This window comes from Chrysochloris asiatica, unplaced genomic scaffold (assembly GCF_000296735.1).
Source record: "Chrysochloris asiatica unplaced genomic scaffold, ChrAsi1.0 scaffold00374, whole genome shotgun sequence".
Taxonomy (NCBI): Eukaryota; Metazoa; Chordata; class Mammalia; order Afrosoricida; family Chrysochloridae; genus Chrysochloris; species Chrysochloris asiatica.
In genome coordinates, this window is record NW_006408892.1 from 1,041,680 (window position 1) to 1,058,929 (window position 17,250).

Genomic DNA, 17,250 nt, shown 5'->3' on the forward strand with positions numbered 1-17,250 from the left:
ACAGCACTTAAGAACAACTACATATATATATATATTCATCCTGGACTGCGAACCACAAGGTCAGCAATTCAAACGCACCAGGTGCTCCTTGGAAACCCTATACAGGATCATTATGACCCGGAACCAACTCAATTTTTGCTTTTTATTACGGCTGTTCCCTTTCACTCTTGCACACCTCCCTTTGTCTTCCTCTGTCTTCATCATTCTTCTACCAACCTCAGCTTTGGTTTTTTGGTTGACATTCAGATTTGGACAAATTCTTCTCTTCTGCCCTTCTCCAACAGGCTCTTGGCCTGACAGGAAGTAAAGTGACCTTATTTATTCTTGCAACTGATCCTGCAAGCTAGGTACTAGGTCAGTTTTCCTGCCAAGATGTAAGCATTGTCTCCCAAAAGTCAATATTGTTGCTGTTGAGTGGGCTCCCACTCGTGGCTATCCCGGCATGACAGAATGAAGCGTTGCCAGGTCCTGGCCCATCTTCGTGATGGTTGATATACCTGAGTCCATTATTTCAGCTGCTGTGTATTTTGAGTGCCTCCAAACCAAGGGGGCTCATTTTCTCAGAAAAGGTTCTCTTGTAATCCACAGAATTTTCATCAGCTAATTTTCAAAGCAGATTTCCAGGCCTTTCTTCCTAATCTGTCTTAGTCTGGAAGTTCTGCTGAAACATGTCCACCATGGGTGACCCTGCTGGTAAGTGAAATACCGTTGGTGCCACTGTATGACAGACTGACAGACGGTAAGTCAATATTGTTGTTAAGTGCAGTCAAGTCGGTCCCCACTTATAATGACCCTGTATAGGGTTTCTTTGGAGCAACTGGTGGGTTTGAACTACCAACCTTGTGGTTCGCAGTCCAGTACTGATCCTACAGTGCAACACCAGGAGTAGAAGTTAATATGAGGTTCTTAAAAGTGACTAATCAAATCACATATGTACACACCTTCCCCTCAAGGGATAGAGTTTAATTCAGCCCACCACCACCTTGAGTGTAAAGTGAACTTAGTCATTGGGCTCCAAAAACTGAAGTGAGGAAAGAAGAAAACAATGATGACTATGGAGACATCTGGCAGATACCATCTTAACCAGGTGACTAAGGTCGATGTCACTCTAAGTCATGTGGGTGCCAGGTGACTCCGGATATGATGCAATGAGGGTTCTTATGCTTGTCAAGATTCTTCTCCAAGCCCCATAAAACCCCAGTCTGATCACAAGAAAAAAAAAACAGACAAACCCAAATGGAGGGACTTTCTACAAAATACCAAGTCCAAACCTGTTGGAAAATGTCAAAATCTGAAAAGCCATGATAACCTGAGAAACTCAGAGACCAGAGGAAACTTCAGAGTTGGAATGAGTAAATACAATGTGGGAGCCTGGCCAAGGCAAGGTTTTCACTAACAATGGACGTGATGACCGAAAAGAGTACTGTGGCTGCTTATGATAGAGGAGGTACCACTAAGAGTCACAGAAACACTCATGAATCTACCCTTCAATGAACTCAAGTGACCTGATTAGGAACTATAATTACATCTGCAGAACCCTTCTGGCATTATATTTTCACCCCAAAGAACAGACAGATGAGAGATCTTGAAATGAACATGCAAATCAAGGCCCAAAAAACCCAAAACTGGAGGGGTATGGAATGTCCTTCCACTTCCACGGGGCCAACTTGGTTGGAATGTCTATGAGCCCAAACCCAAACCACTGAGTAGATTCTGACTTATCGTGACTCAATAGGGTTTATGAAGCTGTTAATCTTGATGGGAGCAGCAAGTCTCCTCTTTCTCCCTGGGAACAGCAGGTGGATTCTAACTGCTCACCTTGTGGTTAGTAGCACAATGCATAACTCATAGGCAAGAATTATTTTTACTGTTAGCAGTTATTTATAACTTATGTTTGTAAAATATTACTCTTAGAATCAGGTAACCCTGAAAAGGCCCTCTAATATAAGGACCCTTTATCCAGTAGATTCCAACTCATAGCAGCTCCATAAGAGAGCAAAACTACCCCCATAGGATTCCTGAGACTATATGATGTTTATGGAAGAAGACTGCAACATCCTTCTCCTGCTGAGAGCCTGGTGGGTTTCAACTGCCCAGCTTTCTATTAACTGCTAACAGTACAAAAATTATTCATGCCTATCAGTTACTTGTTGGGCTATTAAACACAAGGTCAGCAGTTTGAATCTACCTGCTATTCATTAATAAACTGCAATATGCAGATGATACAACCTTGCTTGCTGGAAGTGAAGATGATTTAAAATACTTACCGATGAAGATCAGTATAAATTGCTCCTCAATGTATAGAAAACAGAAATCCTTACCACTGGACCAGTAAATGACATCATGATAAATCAAGAAAAGTCTGAAGTTGTCAGAGACTTCAATTTACTTGGATCCAAAATCAACACTCATGGAAGCAGCAGTCAAGAAATCAAATGAAGCATTGCATCAAGCAAATCTGCTGTACACGACCTCTTTAAAATTAAAGAGCAAAGATACCAGTTTGAGAACCTAAGGTGTGTGCCTGACCCAACCCATGGTACTTTCATAGCCTCACATCATTGTGAAAGTTGGACTGTGAATGAGGAAGACTATCGAATAGGTGAATTTGAATGATGGTGGAAAAGAGTATTAAAAATACCATGGACTGCCAGAAGAACCCCCCAAAAAAAATCTGTGTTGGAAGTACAACCAGAATGCTCCTTAGAAACCAGGATAGTGAGACTTTGTCTCTTATACTTTGGACATGATATGAGGAGGGACCAGTCCCTGGAGAAGGACACCATGCTTGGTAAAATGGAGGGTCAGTGAAAAAGAAGAACTCCAAGAAGACGGATTGATACAGTGGCAGTAGCAATGGGTTCAAACATAACAATTGTGAGACTAGGTCAGGACTGGGTAATGTTACATTCTGTTGTGCATAGGGTTGCCATGAGTAGGAACTGACTAGATGGCATCTAACAACAACTTTGCTGCTAGCAGTCCAACACTTAACCCACTGCGCCTAGGACAAGATAGTAAATAGTTTAGCTCCAGTAAGCCATACTGACTCTGTAGCAACTAATCTCTTCAGTGTAAAAATAGGTATAAGGGAATGGTTGTGTTCCAATCATTTTACTTTATCAATACCTAAATTTGAAGTTTCCATAGTGTTCAATTGTCAAAAAACACTATTTTTTCATCATTTAAAAATATAAAAAAATTTCTTAACTCTTGAACCTTACAAAATCCTGATTTCACCCGGAGGCTGTAGGTTGCAACTCCTTCCATTGTTTTCTACTGAAACATTTTTCCCTTAAGTAGTATAGGAGATGAAGATAAAATAGTTACTGCAGCATTATAAAGTTGCTGTAAAATTAGCTGAAGCACGCAAAAATGCGTAATATTATAATTATTCTGGAATTAAAGTCAAAAGCCAAGCTAAGCAAATACTGTCGAATGATGATGCATGGAGGAGATTGTAATCATTGCAATGAAACGATGAGTGTAAAACCGATGTTCTCCCATGTAAACTATCACTCGATTAATAATAAAAACTTTTTTAAAAAAAGCTAAGCTAATGTCAACGTCTGGAGCATGACCCATTTGGGCTGAGCTCGCATCAGAATGGTACTTTCCAGTCCCTCCCACTCCCGTGAGTCTTTGCTCAATCGGACTTCCGCCCGAGTAGCTGTCATGGCTTCAGGTTGAACTCCTTTAGATTCCGGGAGAATCTGAAGAGCGATTGGATAGGAGAGCACAGTAACTGTCTAAGATTAGCCATCGCAACGCAGGAGATTGGATAATAAATATTTGCTGCGATTAGCCAATGTAGTCCTGGAAACTACGGTTATGATTTCCGTAGGATGGCGCCGGAAGAGGCGGGGAAACGAGCGTGAAAGCCAGCAATTGGCGTGCTACACACGCGCGATGCTTCTTTGCGATTGGTCTAGGCAACACGGGAAGGCAGGGTACAATTGGTCTAGGGATAGGATGATGGTCTTTTATTGGCCAATACAGCTGGGGCGGGGAAAGTAGAGCGAGGAGGCGGCTATCGGTTGGTCAATGATGCTTGAGGCGGGGCACGAGGAAGCTGAAGACAGTTTGCGATTGGCGGCTTGACTTGGGGCGGGTATTCTGGTGAGGCTGCGGCTTACTATTGGCCCGCGCGGCAGGTAGCGGGCCGGGTGTGCGGGTTCTTGGATCTGCTACAGCGATGGCGTCAGGTGGCTGGCGCTGGGTCCGCGGCTTGTGGACCTTTGGGAAACCTCTGTTCCAGGGCCGGGCGCTGCTGGTCACCAACACTGTAGGCTGCGGCGCGCTCATGGCAGCCGGGGACGGCGCTCGTCAGACCTGGGAGATTCGTTCCAGGCCTGGCCAGAGGTTCAACCCGCGGCGCTCGGGTAAGCAGGCCGGCCTACTGACCCTTAACACCGTGGGACTTTTGACCCTAAATTTAGAGTCGAAGAATACCCTCCACTATATCCGCGGGCTACGACCTCTGATCTTTGATCTCAGTCTCAGGCTGGACCTTTGACCTCGATGTGCATCCTGGACCCTGACAGCCACTCAGTTTCTGTCTCTGCCTACCCATGGGTCTCCATCCCCTCGCACTCCCAGAATCTCCTCTTCATCCATTGCCTAGTTCTTTCCCAACCGCGGAGTCCCCTCCCCTCGCCGAGGTCTACATCCCTTCCCAGTGTCTCCATTATCTCGCCCACTTCCTGGATCTCCATTTCCTCCCACTCCCAGGTCTCCCATTCCCTTATCTCCTACTCCGCCCACACGGGTTCTCCGTTTCCAAAGTACTGAGTCCTACAGGTGCTCCGACCCCGCCCTCTCCCACCCAACCTATGAGGATTTGCATGTGGCCAACTTAGTGTCCCGCCCTAGCCCTAAACTTTGATACCTGCAATGTCTCATTTTCCGTCCTGAAAAGCGGGACAGTGGTAGAAATCTCTGGCATGGGTTGGGATGGGGATGACGCTAAAAGAAAAGGAGCGCCCAGAACAAGAGCTGGGGGCCTGGCTAGTTCAGGAAGAAGACCTGGCTTGGCTCTCGGTGTTTTGGGGACCCAGGAACTGAAGCGCCAGAAAGTGTCTGCTGGCCCCCATACCCTGACTCTTGCCCTCTTCCTCCCTCAGCAAGCATGTTTGCCATGGGCTGCAGCATGGGCCCCTTCCTGCACTACTGGTACCTCTGGCTGGACCGCCTGTACCCCGCCTCCGGTCTCCGCAGTCTTCCAACCGTCCTCAGGAAGGTCCTGGTGGACCAGCTGGTGGCCTCGCCCATGCTAGGTGTTTGGTACTTCTTTGGTAAGGATATCTGTATCTGAATTATCTAGGGCTGAGTTATCTAGGGTGTGGTGCTGTAGGATCAACACTAGATTGCAAATCATAAGGTCACTGGTTCAAACCTACCAGCTGCTCCTGGAAAACACTATACAGGGTCTCTATGAGTGGAAACATCTGAGGGCACTTAACAACAACAACAAAGCCACAACATAAATACCCCAAGTAGGGGACGTTGAAGGACAGATTTATTTTCTCTCTGTTTAGGAGGCTAGAAGTCAGTATGTGGTTCCTGGGAAGGGCCTTCCTTATCTGTTTCTTGTTAGTTACCATCCAGTCCAGTCTGACACATGGTGACCCCACGTGTGTGTAGAGTAGACCTGCTCCATAGGGTTTTCAAGGCTGGGACTTTGAGAAGCAGATCGCCAGGCCTTTCTGCTGGTAGTCCAACCCTTAACCATTTATGTTACTCAGCTTCTAGTAGCTGCAGGAGATCCTGGGTGTTCCTGGCCTTGTAGATAAGGTAATTCCCCTCTGTGCTGCTTCTCTTTTCTCCTGGAAACTCAGAAGGAATTAAGCTTAGGACCCACTCTACACTGTTGGTGTTAGTTACTGTCAAGTTGGTTCCGACTCATAGTGAGCTTGTATAGGGTTTCTGAGGAGCAGTTAGCGGGTTTGAACTGCCGACCTTGCAGTTAACAGTCCCATGTTTTTCCTACAGTGCCACACTAGGACGCCCACCTAAATATCATAACAGAAGAAACCATTTTTAAACAGGGTCCCCTTCAGAGGTACAGGGGCCAGGACTGCAGTACATATTGGTGGGCGGAGCCGAGCGGGCTGTGTGCTGTGAATGCCAGGGTACAGTGCGGGTGACCCTCCTGTGTAGCCCTGGACTGGGGGCTGCTCGCAGTGGGGGTGGGAGTGTAGTCTAAACACCACCACTCCATGGATGGGTGGGAGGTGCCAGGAATTAGAGAGGGGGCTGGGAAGTCTCTGGTCTACCCCCATGCCCCTCGACTCCAGTTCAGCAGCTGGCCTGACCAGAGGGCCTGCTAATGCCCTGCTCCCCCTGTGTATGACACTTCTTGGGGCGTCGTCTCTCCTGGTTCAGCGCTGTAGGATCAGCACTGGACTGTGAACCACAAAGTTGGCAGTTCAAACCTACCAGCTGCTCCTTAGAAACTCTATGTTGTTGTTATGTGCCATGGAGTCGGTTCCGACTCATAGCGACCCTGTACAGGGTTTCCGAGGCTGTAAATCTTTACGGGAGCAGCATGCCTCATCTTTCTCCTGCAGAACAGATGGGAGTTGCAAACTGCTGACCTTGTAGTTCACAGCCTGATTCATAACCACTGTGCTACCAGAGCTCCTTTGGAAACCCTATCCAGGGTCCATGAGTCAGAACCGACTCGACAGCACTTAACAACCTCCTGCATGTGACACTTCCTGGTTTCCTTCCTAGGCCTTGGCTGGCTGGAGGGCCAGACGCTGGATGAGAGCATCCAGGAGCTTCAGGACAAGTTCTGGGAATTCTACAAGGTGAGTCTAACTCACCAGGCCCCACCCACTTCATGCCCTCCCTTTCAACCATCTTGGCTCCGCCCACCTCTGACAGCCCTACCTGACTCCACCCACGTACTGTTCAGTCTCTCACCACCGGCCCCTCTCCACAGGCTGACTGGTGTGTTTGGCCCCCTGCACAGCTGGTGAACTTTCTCTTCGTACCCTCTCAGTTCCGGGTCACCTACATTAACGGTGTGACCCTTGGCTGGGACACATACCTCTCCTATCTGAAGTACCGGGTGAGCATATGAGGGACTCAGACTCTTCCCCATTCCCTCCACCCCCCAGTCCTTGCCCAGCCGCCTCTGGCCTGTGTCTGATGTTGATGTGACCTTGGCCAGGTGCCTGCCGTGTCTGTGGAGGGGGGCTGACCCCAGGCAGAGGACAGATGGACGACGCTCGGTGAGAAGGTCCAGAGAGATGAGCCAGGCACGTGGTGTGATGACCGAGCCTCTGTGGACGGATCCAGCTGTCACCCCAAGACTGCGTGCTTCTGGGAGTGGGCTGGAGCATCAGGACAACGCCGACCCCCAGCTGAATACTGCCCTGGTCTAAAGGGAACCAGCCCCTGATGGTCTCACTCCCAGACCACGGCCAGGCCTGCTTCTCCTGGAACAAAACCCCAGCACTGGACATTGATGTCCCAGCACTGAGATGCCCCAGTCCTGAATGCCAACTTCTCTATACTGCAGTGGGATGGCTCTCGGCCCACAGCCAACCTCTGGTTTTTCTGAGGCCTGGGACCAAGGCAGGGTCATCCTCTGTCCCCGTGGAGTAGGGACTGGCCTAGAGCCAGACTCGAGTACCTGCAGTTCTCGTCTTTGATCAGTGACTGGAAATGTCATTAAATTTTTTCAAATTGGAACTCTCGTGGCCCATCCCAGCCAGCGGGGTCGGCAGGCTCACACCGGGACACTGCCTGGTCCATTCCGCTTTATTGGGTTTTGTGTGATGGTTCTCGTGACATTTGTTGATGGGTTTGGGGGCATTTTTGACACTCATGATGGCAGAACAGGTCTGGTCGGGGAAGGTCCCAGGGTGGCAAACACCAACAGCAGCCCTCTCGGGAGAGGAGGTGGAAGTGGGTTGCTGGGCTTTGACCCCCCCAAGGCCCTACTGAGACCCTTGTGGTCTCTCCCATGTCTGAGGCAGGCACTGGCCAGGTTGTGCCACCCCTACCACCAATCAGCCTGCCCTGAGGGGTCATCAGCCCCTGCGTCACAACTGACAACTGTGGACGGAGGTGAGTTAGAAAAAAAAATGGGGTCTAGAGTGGGGAAGGGGTTCATGGGGGCCACAACACGGCAGAGCAGGGAAGGGACAGGTAAGTTAGGGTGTATGTACAGGGTGGGCCCACTGGGCAGGGTGGGTGAGGCCATAGTAGAGGCCAGGGGAGCCTGAGCCCCAGGGACATCTCCAATAAATAAATAAATAGCTAGGATAATAAATAAGAGGGACAGGGAAAGGGTCTCAGGCCCATGGGAGTAGCTGGGGGGGGGGGCAGGGAAGGATGGGGGAGCTCTCAGCAGGCACAGTCCTGGTGTGGGGGGGCCTGCTGGTCCGTAAGCTGTGGGCCCTGCTTGGCACCCGTGACTGCAGGGTCAGCTGTGTCCAGTGACTCGGACATCTTCTCACAGATGACATCAACTAGGCGCTCAAAGGTTTGCTTGACGTTGATGTTGTCCTTGGCGCTCGCCTCAAAGAACTCAAACCCTGTGGCAAGGTTGAGGGAGGAAGGTATAAGGACCCTGGGGTAGGAATAAGCACCCAAGGTCCCCTATCCTCCTCTCAGAAAATGGGGTTGTGGGAAGAGGAAGGAGGGTCCTAGACAGCTCCAGGACCTAGAACACTAAAGGCGGTCACAAGCCCTATATGTAAGCAATCTTAGGCTGGATCCATCCTGAGTTTATCCTGCACCTTTCTTCTGCTGGCCATGGTGGCCCTTGGACACTCCAATCCAGTAGCACTTTTCCCTGTTCACATACCCTCCACGGCTACCTAGCGCCCTCGGGAAAGCCCTGTGATTGCAGCCCTGCATGCCTGGCTAGCCTGATCTCTATTTCCTCCAGTTGATCCTCATGTTCCAGAAAGTTCTGTCAAACTTTTGGGCAAAGCACACAGGATCTCTCTTATCTATGGGTCTTTGTCCAAGCTGATTTCTCTGCCTGAAAAGCCCTTCCTTTAAGCATCAGATTCAGTACCCACCTCCAACAAACCTTACACCTGGGAAGAGCCTAGCATCTCCCAAGAGTTCCAACAGCCTGGATCCCCACCTCAATCCCAGTTTGCCTCTCATAAAGCTGGAGGCTCTCAGAGGCCCAGTAACATCTCAAATGGCGGCTAGGCTGTGAAAATAAGATTTCATTGCTTTGCTGTGTGATCTCAGGTATCTCCAGCCCTGCCAGGCACTCACCTAGGTGGTCGGCCAGCTGTCGGCCACGCTCTGATGACACCACTCGCTCATCCTCCATGTCACACTTGTTCCCCACCAACAGCACCTGTGCATTGTCCCATGAATAGGTCTTGATCTGGGTGGACCTGGAGGGAATAGTGATAAGAGCGGCAGGTTAGGGCCTAGGAGCATCTGAATCCTGCCTCTACAAATCAGCCCAGGGCTGTCCCCTTGACTTACCGAAAAGACCCTTGAGCTTCGGCTGTTTGGTCTTGCTGCCTCCCCCCCCACTCTCTTAGCCTCTATCTGCTGGTTCCAGACCCCATTCAAACCATCAAAAAAACCCCACTGCCATGGAGTCCCATCTCCTAACAACCCTTGTGTGACAGAATAGGACTGTTGCAGACGGTTTTATTGGCTGTAATCTTTCTGGAGAAACAGATTGCCACGTCTGCCTTCCATGGGGTCACTCAGTGGGTTCAAACCACCATCTTTCAGGTGAACAGCATTTGAAAACTGCTTCCACCACCCAGGGACCTCAAACCCTTTGCTGCCAAGTTGACTTCAACTCTTAGCTACCCTATAGAAGAGCGTGGAACTGCACTATAGGCTTGCCAAAGTTGTGATCTTTATGGCGAGTTTGAACTGCTGACCCTTTGGTTAGCAGCTGAGTGCTTAACCATTTTGCCACCAGGGCTCTTTCCAGGGACCTTGTTGCTGTTATGTGCCGTGGAGTCGGTTCCGACTCAGGGTTTCCGAGGCTGTAAATTTTTATGGGAGCAGAAAGCCTCCTCTTTCTCCCACGGAGCAGCTGCTAGTTTCAAACTGCTGACCTTGCGGTTCACAGCCTGATTCATAACCACTATGCTACCAGAGCTACCCCACTATTCAAATACACCAGGTTTGGCCTCATCTCATGGTCTGTATTCTGGCTATCTCCTCTGCCAAGAATGAACTCTCTCATCCATAAACACTGCCTCATCCCCCAGGAGTCCCTCCTGTGACCCCAAGAGTGAGGCCTCTCCTCACCCACTCCAGTGGTCCCCTGCTCTTAGAAACCTTTTCCAACCCCAACCTTCCTAGTTTCACCACCCCCCTACAAAGAGAAACATCTGCCTCAGCAAATACAGGATTTTTTTTTTTTTTTTAATTACTCTTTCTGGGCAGAAAATGTAAAGGTTTACAACATCTGTTAAGTGCCGTAGTTTGTTTTAACTCATGGTCACCCTGCACACGGATTCCAAGGCTTTTAAATCTTCATGGGAGCAAAAAGCTTCATATTTCTCCCGTGGAGTGGCTGGTGGGCTCCAACCATAGACCTTATGGTCCAGTGCTTATCTTATGGAGCCACCAAGCTCCCCTGTTATAACGGCTGCCTAGCTATGCAAATTGTCCTATTTTCTGCTCCCCTCCTAGATTATTTTGTCGGTTTGTGTACAGTTTTGTCATCTGAAATCTTTTTCCTATTATTTTGAATTAATGTCATACTTTTTTAATGATTATATGTTGGCAGCAAGTTTTAAAACCCAATATTGTTAACATGTTGGCTACCCTCTAGTCCATAAATAAACAATGGGTGGCAGGATAGGCAGTATCTAACACAACAGAGGAAAGATGAAGGTAAAGGGAGACACAGGGAGGAATGCAATTAGAGGTAAACACTAACTGTTGGTACATGGAGGGGATTGCATTCCATGTGTGTGGCGCCTTAGGATAAGCGCTGGACCACAAAGTCAGTTTAAACTGTAAGGTTGGTGGTTCAATCCCACCAGCCACTCCTTTGAAACCCTATACAGGGTCGCTGAGTCGTAACTGATTCCACAGCACTTGATGAAGCAAAGTATATGATTTGCTAAATATAAAACTGATGATTTGCTCTGTAAACTTTCACTTAATTCACAATAAAAAATTTTTAAAAATTAAAAACCCAATCATGTTATTTATGCCTGTGTCCCAACGCCTGGTTGAGGACAGTCTTGAGAGAGGGCAGTGCCAGCTTACCAGTCCTGCACAGCATTGAAGGACTCCTCGTTGGTGATGTCATACATAAGAATAAAGCCCATGGCACCCCGGTAGTAGGCCGTCGTGATGGTCCGGTACCGTTCCTGCCCTGCCGTGTCCTGGGTCAGAGAGGAACCACACATAAAACCCTTAGAACAAAAATGAGCTCTTGAGATCATCCAATCCAGACCCCTTAAGGCACTGAGGAGGTAGGGGTTTGGCTAGGAGCACAAGGGGTCAGTAAGAGCAGACCGCTAGTATAGAGTCATGTGACCTGCAGAACCCATTCAACAGCCATTCCTCCTCCATTCAACTGTGTGTCACACCCTGTGCTGGAGGCTAAGAACATAATAAATCAGAAAACCCCCAACCCAGGTGGAGCTGACAGCCTAGTGTGGGGAACAGAGTAAACCTTTAAAAGAAGAAACTAGATCTTGTGTTGAAGGGTGACAAGAGCTGAAGTGAAAACTAAAGCCAGATAAGGGTAGGAGAGCCTGTGGGAGCACAGATTCAAAACCTGAAGGGGGAGCCAGGGGAAAGCCGACCCTGGACAGAGGGCAGAGGCTGTGTAAAGGCCCTGAGGTAGGGTTGTGCCTTTGCATTTGAGGAAGGTGGAGAGTGTGACAATGGTGAGGGACCAGAGGATCTGCTGCCATCAAGTCAATTCCAATCTATGGTGACTCCCATGTGCTACAAAGGAGATCTGCTCCGTAGGGTTTTCTTGACTGTAATCATGACAGAAGCAGATAGACCTCCAGGTCTCCCACAATGCCATTGGGTGGTTCGTACTGACAGCCTTTAGGTTAGCATCCAATCATAAGAGCAGAGTTGTGGGTTTTGCCATGAATGAGGTCTTCCGAGTCACCAGCACACAGAAGGGCTGATTTTGACTTGGAATTTAACAAACTCTGAGGGCTTTCATGTGGGGAGGAGGCCAAGTCACCCTGGGAGAGTCACCTGCCACCAGTTTCAGGGAGTGCTCAAGGGAGGGGTGCTCTCCTCTGTATCTTCTGCCCTTAGTGTACAGTTGGCACCTGACACATGACCAGTGTGTGAATGAATCCATTCAGCTAAGAAAGACAGGCAATGCTGTACTGTGTTTCCAGGGAGTAGACAGGAATAGAGCACCTGAGTTCTCAGACTCACCCAGATCTGCAGCTTGATCCTCTTGTCGTTGCGGTAGATGGTCTTGACCTTGAAGTCAATGCCCACGGTACTGACAAAAGCAGGCGTGAAGGAGTCGTCTGCATAGCGGAACAGGAAGGACGTCTTGCCCACGCTACTGTTGCCAATGATGAGGATCTTGAACATGTAGTCGAAGTTCTGGTCGGAGGACTCCTTCTGTCCATAACGCGAGTCTGTGGCAGACGCCATCTGGGCATGTGGAGCGGAGGCGAGCATGAGGAGGGGGACCCCTCAAATCCCCAAAGTTGAGCCCAGGAAGGAGAGAACCAGAGAGGGACAGGTGTGGGGAGACCAAGGATGGTGTCCATGGCCCATGACCTTGAAAGATGGAAGGTTCCAGGGGAGGAACTCAGAGATACGGATGGGGCACGCTGTAGCCCCCTACAAGCTTGCTTCTCAAATCCCACTGTAACCCTAAACCCTACAGCTGCAACCAGAGGGGTGACTGCGGCTGGCCCCGCCCCTTATCAATCTTTCATGGTCCTCAGAGCAGAGCTGTGTCCGTGCACGTGCACACCTGTGTAGTGACATGGCATGGACGCATCCACAGCCCCTTCCACCAACCACCCGGATAGGGAGTTCAAGAGCTGAAGCAGCTGTGTCACGTGATAGGGGCAGGGCATCACATGCACACATGTATAGATGTGCACATGCAAATGTGCAAATACTCCGGTGCATAGAGAACAGCTACAGGCACCAAATCCATCCAGGCAGACCGCGCCCTGCACCCAGGCTAGAGTGTGCACGACACCCACTGACACGCAGTCCGGTGTGACATGGTCTTGCACAGTGCATGCATCTCCCTCCACACGTGTGCTACACGCACGCACTTGAGACCAGAGCCCACAGGGACATGGTACACAAGCAAGGGGACAAACATCCTGCCATCACAGGCGGGGCGCACACGCGTGTGCACACCACGCGCACGCGCACGCATAGTCTCCTGCGCGCACACCTCTAGCGCGGCACGCGCCTCCCTTCCCCCTCCACCGCAGAGCTGGGGGCGGGGGGGGGGGGGAGGGTGGGGGGGGGGGGTGAGGATCAGTATGTGGAAGCTCCCGGCCTGATCCCTCGCTAGGTTCCCAGCCGTCGCATGGGTTCCTCATTCAAGCTTCGCCAAGCTCATCCCCCAATCCCGCCAGCGCATCAGTCAAATGAAGGTTACGCAGGTGTGCCGAGCGGGAGCGCACCACGTCGCCTGGGACCTCACCTTGCTCTGCACCGATGCAGTGACAACCCTAGCTGCGGCGACTCTTTTGGCTGCGGCGGCGACGGGGTCCCCGGTGTGTAGATGTGGGGCTGCGCGGTAGCAGCGGCAGCGGCGGCGGCGGTGGCAGAGGCAGCGGCTCAGGCCCCTGCAGTCCTGGTGACGTCCTGCAATGAGTGGGGCGGGGCCTCGCATGCAGATACAGTCATGACGCCATCCAGGGGTGGGGCCGCGCATGGAGATATGGCCCGCTGACGCACGCAGAGACAGAGGAGGTGGAGCTCCCACGCAGATTGACGCGTGGATGAGGCGGGATATAGCGTTCGCATCCAATAGACGGTGGGGGCTGGAATAAAGAGGCGGCACCACCGGCGAAGCTCCTGTGGGTTCTGCCTCTTGTCAATACCAGGGAGGCGGGGCTGAGTGGCGCTCTCACACAGGCTTACGCAATTGAGCGACGGATTGAATGGACAATAAGAGATCGCCGCCTCCCTCCTACTGCCCAATGGTGGCTCCCAGACGGTTGAAGGGCTGAGCGTCTGAGGCCTTGGCGGATTTCGGAGATTCACCCGGCGGCCCCCTCTCGATCCGCGCCCACCCAGGGGTGTGGATTTCCGGGACCCTCGCCCCTATCGGAGCGCTTCGGTTTCTCGTTAAACGCTCCTTATTCCAAATTTCAGGTGTTCTGTGCCTCACCCCCCATTTAAGAGGTCCAAACAGAAGAAATATGGGAAATAGAGGTCAAGGGAGACGACCCCCCCGTTCAGTTCCTGAGTTTAAGATCCCAAATGGGAGGGGCGTTTCGGAGGCCGAAAAGATTTTTTTAAATCGAGGTCAAAAGAACTATCCCTTTCTACAATTTCTATAAAAAGGGGGGCTTTGGGTTCTCTGGGAATCCCTTCCCTCCCTGCTCCCCATTATTGAGAAAAAAATTCCCAGGTGGAAACGGGCAGATAAATGGCCTGTCCCTCACAGGACCCCAAAGCAAGACCAGGAAAACGGGAGGGGGTGAGTGAGGCCGCCAGCCGTTCATTCCTTGGATTAAAAGGAGGGGGTGGCCTGTGAGATGCTAAACCACTCTTAGGTTTCTCGCTTCCCGAATTTTTACAAAAACAGGACGGGAGAGAATCCTTCCCCCTTCATCCAGAGGAAACCAAAGGCCAAGAAATGAGACTTCAGTGGCTAAGATGAACCATCAGTGAGGCTAAAATGCATCATTATCCAAAATCTTGACCAAAAGTCAGAATTGGAGGGGTCGGGAACCTGAGACCCAGACCCTCATTCTGAGTCTCCAGTCCCCAGACTCGGATGCCCTATCCCACAGGGAGGAATGGCTTCAGTAATGTCCTGATTTCCCAGCACCCAACCCTCCTCCTTAGGTTGGTCTGGTTTGGGGCGTGGTGTGTGTGGGGGGTGCTCGTCCTGTTTATAAAAAGCTCAGCAGCTGCAGAGGCGCCTGAGAGACCAGAATAACTAAACTCTTCAAGGCCCAGCTCCCCGCTCGGCCCCCCCCCCCCCGGAAGTGCGCGGACGTCCTTCCCGCCCTTTAATTTAGAAAATTATTTTTTTTCCCCAGGGTAGCATTTTAGGCCCTCTTTCCCATTTGAGAATGTGGAGACTTCTCGCAAATACTTTGGACATTTTATCAGAAGGGACCAGTCCCTGCAGAAGGACATGCTTGGTAAAGTAGAGGGTCTCCCTGAAAAAGAGGAAGACCCCCAACAAGATGGATTGGCACAGTGACTAGCAATGGGCTCAACCAGCAGATTGTGAGGGTGGCACTGGACTGGGCAGTGTTTCGTTGTATTGTACATATAGGGTCACTAGGAGTCAGAGCCCACTTGAGAACACATAACAAAAATAACCCCCACATGGATTATTATAGTATCTTAACCACACTGAGAAAAACAAAAGAAAATACAAATAGACCCACCCCCATTCTCTCTCTTCCCTCCTCCCAACCCCCCTAAAACCAACCATGGAGTCCTAACCCCTGGATGGGGTTCCAGATACTGATGGCCCAGGTACCATCCTGTGGCCTCATGGAAGGGAGCATGGGCAGCCAACCTTGAGGTCACTCTGCTTCCTGAACCCCCCAAACATAGGTACCTTGCTACTTCTGACTTCAAACTGGATGGTGCTCGGAAATACCCTGTGATTTGATTGGAGGGGTCAGTCCCCCAGAATTTGCACCAGCTTCTAACCACCCAGGGGTGCTACAGAAGAAAGGCCTAGAAATCTGTGGAGTGCACGTCTATTCTCTATAGTACATGAGGTCGCCATGTGTCAGATTCCACTGGACAGGAATGGGCTTGAGTTTTTGTTTGTTTGTTTTCTACACTGAAGACATTTTATTTTAAAATAAAAATAAAACAAGACCTGAAGCTCTGGAATTGGGAATGGTTGAGTGGAGGAGAGGTGACCTCTATAAGACAGAGCTGGGGTGGGAGAAAGGAGAGGCTCCCATGTTCCAAGCCCTCCCATGCCCTGCCCAACTCAAAGTAAAATCCTGACTCTTCCTGGAGGTCTAGGCTCCACCCCATATGTCTCCCCAAAGACACCCCTTCCTCCTTGCTACTCTAGGTGCCTCTGGACTTTGCACTAGCTCTTCCAGCTCTGCCTGTGGCTGGCTCCCTCCCTTCTTCAGGTCTCTGGTCAACTGTCATCTCATTTCGGCCAAACAATTGTTGTAAAGTGTCACTGTAAAAACCAACATGGGGACGGTGTCTGCCCTCCTCTAACTTCACAAAGTAGAAGGCATCTCACCAACAGCATCAGGCCAAGGCTGATTCTTTTGAGTCAGAAGCTAGGCACCTCCACCCTCCAAACTACCAATATGGACACCAAGTTGCCCCACCCACAGCATTATCTTGACCTTATGAATAGCAATGGAACACTGTCAGAAAATACCAGAATATTGACTATTGAAACATGATGAAGACCCCCAGAATATTGTCAGACATAATGCTGAAAAATGAGCCACTCAGGTTGGAAGTTACTTAAAATACAACTGGGGAAGAGCTGCCTCCTCAAAGTAGCGTTGACCATGATGATGCGAGTGAATAAAAGGCTTCAGGACCTTCATTTGCTGATGGAGAACAACTCTAATTTAAAGAAAATAGTTGTGAACATAATAATCAGAACATGGAATGTATGAAGTATGAATCTAAGAAAATGAGAAATTGTAAAAAATGCAATGGAATGCATAAACGTTGATATCCTAAGAATTAATGAGCTGAAATAGCCTAGTGTTGTTGTTGTCGTTGTGTGCTATCGATTCCATTCCCACACAGTATAGGGTGTCTGAGGATGAGCTAGTGAGTTTGAACCACTGACCTTGCAGTTCAAACCGACCTTGAGGTCAAGTATTATCCTAAGGTACCACACCAGGACTGGTATTAGCCATTTTGAATCTGACAATCACATGATTTACTATGCCAGGAATGACAAATTGAAGATGATTGGCATCACATTCATCATCAAAAAGAATATTTCAAGATCTGTCTTGGAGTACATTGCTGTCTGAGATAGGCTAATATCCATACGTCTACAAGGAAGGAGCTCTGGTAGTGTAGTGGTTACGAATCGGGCTACAAACCTCAAGGTCAGCAGTTCGAAACTACCAGCTG

At 49.9% G+C, this 17,250-nt stretch overlaps 2 protein-coding genes across 2 annotated transcripts; one reads left to right on the plus strand and one right to left on the minus strand.

The window, feature by feature from the left end:
• The first annotated feature begins 4,195 nt into the window (after nt 1-4,195).
• On the plus strand, nt 4,196-7,391 carry MPV17L2 (MPV17 mitochondrial membrane protein-like 2). The gene is made up of 5 exons (XM_006876330.1): nt 4,196-4,382; nt 5,124-5,294; nt 6,736-6,812; nt 6,947-7,075; nt 7,125-7,391. The coding sequence occupies exons 1-5, from the start codon at nt 4,196-4,198 to the stop codon at nt 7,389-7,391; spliced, it is 831 nt and encodes a 276-aa protein (XP_006876392.1).
• A 915-nt stretch (nt 7,392-8,306) lies between these two features.
• RAB3A (RAB3A, member RAS oncogene family) lies at nt 8,307-13,806 on the minus strand. The gene is made up of 5 exons (XM_006876298.1): nt 13,625-13,806; nt 12,376-12,603; nt 11,230-11,348; nt 9,250-9,374; nt 8,307-8,549 (listed from the first exon to the last, which is right to left on the minus strand). Exons 2-5 carry the CDS (start codon nt 12,601-12,603, stop codon nt 8,359-8,361), a joined length of 663 nt encoding a protein of 220 aa, XP_006876360.1. The 5' UTR covers nt 13,625-13,806; the 3' UTR covers nt 8,307-8,358.
• Between the last annotated feature and the right edge of the window lie 3,444 nt (nt 13,807-17,250).

Coding starts and splice junctions, on each gene's coding strand:
- MPV17L2 (XM_006876330.1), top strand. CDS start 4,196: ATGGCGTCAGGTGGCTGGCGCTGGGTCCGCGGCTTGTGGACCTTTGGG. Junction 6,813..6,946: donor AGTTCTGGGAATTCTACAAG/GTGAGTCTAACT, acceptor CCCTCTCCACAG/GCTGACTGGTGTGTTTGGCC. Junction 7,076..7,124: donor TCTCCTATCTGAAGTACCGG/GTGAGCATATGA, acceptor TCCACCCCCCAG/TCCTTGCCCAGCCGCCTCTG.
- RAB3A (XM_006876298.1), bottom strand. CDS start 12,603: ATGGCGTCTGCCACAGACTCGCGTTATGGACAGAAGGAGTCCTCCGAC. Junction 9,375..11,229: donor TTCAATGCTGTGCAGGACTG/GTAAGCTGGCAC, acceptor TATTCCCTCCAG/GTCCACCCAGATCAAGACCT. Junction 8,550..9,249: donor ACAGCTGGCCGACCACCTAG/GTGAGTGCCTGG, acceptor ACCTTGCCACAG/GGTTTGAGTTCTTTGAGGCG.